Source organism: Aptenodytes patagonicus, chromosome 1 (genome assembly GCF_965638725.1).
Source record: "Aptenodytes patagonicus chromosome 1, bAptPat1.pri.cur, whole genome shotgun sequence".
NCBI lineage: Eukaryota > Metazoa > Chordata > Aves > Sphenisciformes > Spheniscidae > Aptenodytes > Aptenodytes patagonicus.
The window spans coordinates 84,400,555-84,407,019 of NC_134949.1; the positions used below are offsets into that span (position 1 = coordinate 84,400,555).

At 41.6% G+C, this 6,465-nt stretch overlaps 1 protein-coding gene across 1 annotated transcript in view; it reads right to left on the bottom strand.

The window, feature by feature from the left end:
- The window catches only part of GALNT8 (polypeptide N-acetylgalactosaminyltransferase 8), a 29,370-nt gene extending 22,997 nt beyond the window's left edge, over positions 1–6,373 (bottom strand). The window contains 1 exon segment of the mRNA XM_076345237.1: positions 883–6,373. Within this exon segment, the coding sequence (XP_076201352.1) occupies positions 883–1,078 (196 nt within the window). The 5' untranslated portion in view covers positions 1,079–6,373.
- Between the last annotated feature and the right edge of the window lie 92 nt (positions 6,374–6,465).

Sequence of the window (6,465 nt, forward strand, 5' to 3'; positions counted from 1 at the left end):
GAGTTCTGGCTGCTTTAGCCCTCCTACCACTGCCATGAGGTGATGAGATTCAAACATCATGAAAGAAGTGGAAAATTAAGGAGTCCAAAGGAAATGGAGGTAGATTCTTCAGCCCTTATTCAGATGGCTCTGTTGTGCCCACTTCCAACAGTCCAACCTACAACAGATACCTGAAAACAAGGTCAAAATCCACAAAGCCTGCTGTGAGAAAGAAAAGACCCTTTCTAAATTAATATTGCTCATAAACAAGCACATCTGCTGGGATGTTGTTGGCCTTTCACTGTCATGGGATGAGAGAGAAACAGTCCTAGCAGCAGATTTCAGCTAATGCTGCTTGGGAACACGGTCCAGTTGAGCAGGTGATGCAGAGTTCATCAATGCCTTTTCCCCACAGCAACTCCATTGTGTCTATGCTCAAGGTACACAAAGGAAAAAGACTCTGTGAGTCACAGTTCCCCTTGTTGCTCACCCACACAGCAGAGACAGAGGCTGAGGAAATGGGGCATTTCCAGTTTCTCTCAAAAATAGGTTTTTATGGCAAACAAAATAATGACAGGAATAATAGCCACCTGAGATGAGTATGCTGGTACAACCACCACCTTAAAGACTTCTAAAAGAGTTCAGAGTCAGGAACTGTCTAATATACAAAATATACAAAAAAACAGCATGATGACTGCGAAAGACTTTATTGTTTTGTGTGTAAGTAGACAAGCTATCAAATCTTTTTCAAGATTACAAGAAAAAAAACCCAAAACACAAAAACAATACAATCAAAAGCGTCCAGGAAAACCCAAACATTCTCGCTGCTATCTATTATTCTGTCCTTCAGGAAATCTCAATACCTAATCCTCAAAAAATTAAGCAGCGTGGCATTTTACTTACAGAGGTTATGAATGGTCCAGTCCAAATGGTCCAGTCTCTGAAGGATGTTATTTTCTTTGTTCAGAGATTGAGGATTAACATCCAAGGAATCAAGTCTTCCCTTTCTTTGATCTTGCTGTAAGTGCATCAGGTAACACACAAAACCTACGTTCATGAGTAATAGTGCAACTTTATGCCGTCTCTTCCAGGGTGCCATTGTAAGCTTAAAGAAACTCAGCCTTTTGCTGCTGGTTGGAGTTTGTCCGTGGTTCTGGGTCTGCACTGAGTCCTCTTTCCAAATGCACTGTTTCAAACTGCCTCTACTTGACTGAGAGCTAGGACTGCTCAGATGAAGTAATTAACAGAGTCTAATGAGTCATAGAACTGATAAGGTACAGCTTTACAGGTGTTTTCACTTGCTACAAGTTATCAATGTCAGAGAAAGCGTGTAGCTCTCACTGGCTTGTGTAACCTGACTGGCTTCAGTCACCTGAACTGAGAGAGCACCTGGGGTGATGCTGTAGAAGTGCAGGGCTGCTGGGTAGATGTCAGAAAGCCTGTCATACAACAAAGCACATGTACACACAAAGACAGTGGGAATAAACTGCAAGCCAATTCTGTTTCCTGGTCATTAGCAGCTGGGGAATTGTGAATCTAATTAAAAAATATGAAAACACAAAAAATGGGTTTTACATCAGTTTTTGAGCTGGCTGGAAGCAATTGTGACTGGTATAGGGCACTTCACAGCCCTCTCCCGCACAGGTCATGCCTGCAGCTCACCACTACCAAAACCCTGCCAAGTCATGCCTAGTGCACATATTATTGTGAGCGCTACTTCAAATTGATATAACTAGCATATGGAGCTTTCCTTTCCATAAAAATACCAAGCTTCTTCACGCTTCCCAGCATTGCTGTCCCAATGTGGGTCATTGGCTGGCCACAGTCCCTCAGGGCTGTCTCTGCCCCGGCGTGTCCCCCCCATGGGCCACAGTCCCTTCAGAAGTGTCTCCCTCCAAGAGTGCGTCTGCAGCCCCTCAGCAGTCCCCTCTGGGTGTCTCCTGCCTTAAGGGCTAACGCTCTTTCTTATGTATATCAGTTCATGGCCTCTTCCACCACAGGGCAGCCCTACAGCCCCTGCTACAGAAACCCTAACAGTTAGAGCAGTATGTACCTGGCATAAACATTACTTCAAATTCACGTCACTAGTGTATAATCCTTCCCCCCCACACCCTGTAAAAAACATCAAACTTTAGCCTGATTCATGTGAAAAGTGAAGAACCAAGACTACTGAAAAGATCTCATTCATTTATTACAAAAATTTTGATGCTACACCTTTGTAAGCTTTTTCAAGAGAGAATGGTGTTTAGGGTGAGTGAGTCCCAGGCTATAACTAGTCATTAAAAGGATAGAAAGAAGCCATAGCAGCACACTGTCACTCTATTCTCAGCTCTGCCACCAGCTTTCCTTTGCCATTTCATCAGTGTCCTTCAGCTTCTGCCTCCATACCTCAAAGAGGCTGCAGTAACACTATCCTGAATTACTCAGGAGTTCTTACACCACTTTGAATTCCTTTAAATACAGCAGTCCTCTGATCTCCTCATTTCATATAATGCGTATCCATGCGCACCACTTAGGGCAAGGGGAAAGGAAAAACAGGAAACAGCACGGAGAGAGAGAGAACTACGGAATAATTACTGCCAGTGTGAATGCTCTTCTCAATCATTAACCATCTGCCCTCTAAGCAACTGAAGAAAGTTTTAAGGCTTCCCAAGTAAGTCCAGAAAGAAAAATTAAGAAGTAAGAATAAAGCAGCAGACAGGAAGACTTAATTCTATGCAAGTCACCTGTTCCAACTTGGAGCGATACACTATGAACAGTGTAATTTAAGAGTTATCATATTTTCAGCATAAATATGCACATAATTAGCAGTTAAGTCCAAACCAGAGTCGCAACTGCTTAGGATACATACAGTCTTCGAAGAAACGTAAGATCCAAATCCTTCCCTCCACTCTTAGATGCAGATACTATTCCCATCCACACAAGCTGTTCCTAAAATGCAAGTATCCTCCAGTCCTACTTGCAAGGGGATCTCAAAAAGCAAAGTGGGTTAAGTTTTCTGCTTTTGCTATCTCCTTCTCCTTCCCCCATACCTACCTCCTGTCATACTGAAAAATTACACTAGCGGTTACCTTCCTAATAAAGGATAAAGGCTATCAATATTTCCCACACAAACTCAAAATATAGAGGTGCTCTAATTTACATGAGGACGACCGCTACCATTAGAACAATCTCTCACGATACTCTCCTACTCCTTACACTTTCTCTTCACGTCAGCCAAGATATACTGGTGCCCCAAGGCAGCACATGAACCAAGTTAACTACATTGAGCAGAAGTGTCGCTTTTTCCTTTCAGGCTAGCCGAGTGCCAAAAGTGAGAAGTGATGTTTTAGTGACACCTATGCACTGTTTCCTTTTTTCTTCTCAGTCCTAGGGAAATGCATACGCTTTCCATCAGACTGTCCAAGGTTGGGTGGGGTGTGTATACATATGTATCTATGTACATGCACACACGCACATATATATACACATACATATATCTAACATGACTGCCAGTATGATTGCCTTCACCAACTCTTCAGCCCTTATTGGTCCTTAACCATCTGTCTCCTAAGTGCACACACACAGAGGCATGCAAATAATTCATCTGGTCCATAAACAGATGCTGCCAAGGGTCTACTTTCTCACAAGACCCTCTAGAGCAGGCTGAAGGTGGGCTATAGATTAGAATATTAGACTATGTGCTGGGAAAGGACCAAAACAGGTTTCCTTTCAGCCAGAGATGGTACCAGTGCCACTGCACCTAAACTTGTCGATGCACAGTTTTGGGCCTGACCTGAAAACCCCTTTCTGGACAGCCTTCTGGCTGCGTGCAGGCAAGGAACAGAGATGAGAAATAGCAAAGCCTAAATAGGAGACAGGCTGCAAAAAGTAGAGGAACCCAGCGCGCTTCAAGATCATTGTGACTTTCTGCTCTACCAGTGACCTCTTGTGGGGAGGGCAGAAAACAACAGCCCCCTCTTTCCCTCCGTGCCGTTTTGAGCAACACCCCGCACAAAGGCGTTAAGTGCAAGCCTCGAGTTGACACGTTTAAAGGACCTTCAGTACTTTGCAAATTGCAGATTGGCTTAAAAACTCTTGCAAGTTGAGAAACTAGGGATAGGATAAGAAGGAAGATCTTCTCATTGATTAACGAGTAGGGATAAAAATCACTGACGAAACTGAATTATAGTAATTTTGTACTCTGGACTGTATTACAAAATAAGTGAGGTGTTTCTTGGGTTTTTTTTGTTGTTGGTTGGTTTGTTTTGTTTTTTTTTTTTTAACATTCAAGACCCCTAAAGAAATTGCTTTGAAATGATAAATAATGAGAAATCACACTGTAGTTTCCACAAGGTAGGAAGCAGAAGTGCTATGTAAGGCAAAGTATTGTGGAAAACAAAACTTGCAGCAGCAGCAGAGCACTAATGTGATACTCCACTTTACCAGTATTCCTATCTGATGTGGAGCAGGCTGCTTAAAGCAAACTTTTCATGGGTATTCATCACCTGCATGTTCTCCATCTAATGGTTGTCTGAATTAAGATCCTGTAGGAGTAGCCTGTGGTGCAACTGAAGCCACTGGAAAAGCTGTGCTTTGGTTCCCCCCCCGCTTCAAAAACCACTGCATTATGGTAAGCATTCCCAGAATTGGCACCTAACATTACAGCATTACCTTTGACAGGTTTTTTTTTGCCTCAGTTTACCATCTGAAAATGGAAACTGCTTGTTAGCCGTGCAGGACTATCATGATAATTGCATATCTCTGTACTCTATGTGCACTTGTGAAACAGTTCAGAAATACTACTGTTTTCACAGCAGGATGTGAATAACATCCAATAAATCAAGATTAGGGCCACACATATTAAATAAGTACTAATGAGGCTACTTATTTAAAGTTAGGATCTTATGGAAAAAAGCTTGCAGTCAGAAAAATAATAAGAGTTAAGGATCAAATTATTAACAATATGCACTTCACTTCCAGTTTGTCCTAGCTTTTGAATGTTTGAATTGGCAGATTTATTTTAAAACAACTGAACTTCTGTTATCAAAAGAAAAATAAACAATTAATGAGAGCCAAACTGAATACGTAGTAGGCAGGATCAAAAAATTCATATTACCACAAGAGCCTACCTCTTCCTAACAGAGTAAACATTAGCAGCAGTAGGTTTTATGTGGAAGAGCAAAATGTGGAAGCTGTTGAAATGTAAGAAACACTTTGCCCAGGAGTTTCACAGTAGTTTGGCAACAATACAGCAACAGTGAGATTCTAATCTTTGGCTCCAGCAATCAGTGTGATTTAATCAAGACTTCTTTGCTTTCCCTAACCTTGACCTTTTTGTTCTTTTCAATCTCTCTGTTCTCTCTTTCCTACTCTCCTTTTTCATCACCTATTCCATCCCATTCTCCACCTCAGATTTCCCCTCCATTAGGCTTCTACCTTTGATAACCATTTGTCCAACTTGTCCCAGTTCCTTCCTTCTGATTTCACTTCCAACAAAGTCAAGTAGGAGGAAGCTTGGAGGTGAAAACACAAAATGGTCTGTTGCTCATTTTATCCCCTCAGCCCCAGTTTAAAACCAGTTTCCCCACCAATCTCAACTCATCCTAGTTAATGTGATTTGTCCTACTCCCAGAAGTATCAGCTTACTCCTCGATTCAAGAAATGTCTTCTTTCACATCTTGAAGCCATCAGAACACTGCACATAGAATAGATCTCTGCTCTCAGTTCTGTGTACAGACTTACTCAGCTCTAACCTGCACCCTAGCAAACAATGTCTCTGCCAAAATTTAACCAAAAGCCTCCAGCAACCCTTTGGATATGGAAACAGAAAGCACAGTTCTTGATCAAATTCAGGCAGGGATCTGTCTTTGATCTTAAAATGACTGAAAATATTTAATCCTGAAGCAAAGCTGATCTCTCTTACCAAGAGAAAGATGATGTCCCAGTGCATAAAATCTTTGAGCATCTAAAAATAATTAGACTTTCGCATTTAAAAATGGAAGAAATGACATGTTTCCTCATGTCTATGAGCCACAGCACACAAGTTATCACAAGAGATCAGATGACACGTAGTAACTTGTTTATGACGCTCCTTGACCTTAGAAACAGCTTGTGCCATTTTGGTTGGCATTTTCTGTAATAGTTGTGCTCAGGGCAGAAAACAAAGCTCAGAAGAGTCAAGAACTTAAGAACGGGGCTTTATCTGAATAATCTGAATAGGTGGCAGTACCAGCAATCCCTATTGGAAAGGACATGTTCTAGGCCACATATTCCTGAACTGCAGTGCTCTTCAAATTACTTGAGCACTTGCTAAATTAGCTCAGTGATACGCTTGCTTTGAGAGCCAAGGGCGAAACTGACTAGTGTTAAGACACATTCCCTCCAGTCCCAACCTTCAAAATATTTTAATGCTTACCAGCTAAGCAACAATATGTAACTTGCTTCTGTGACCTTTTAAAGAGAAAAATCACATTCAATGACAGTCTTCCATAACTGAAAAGACAA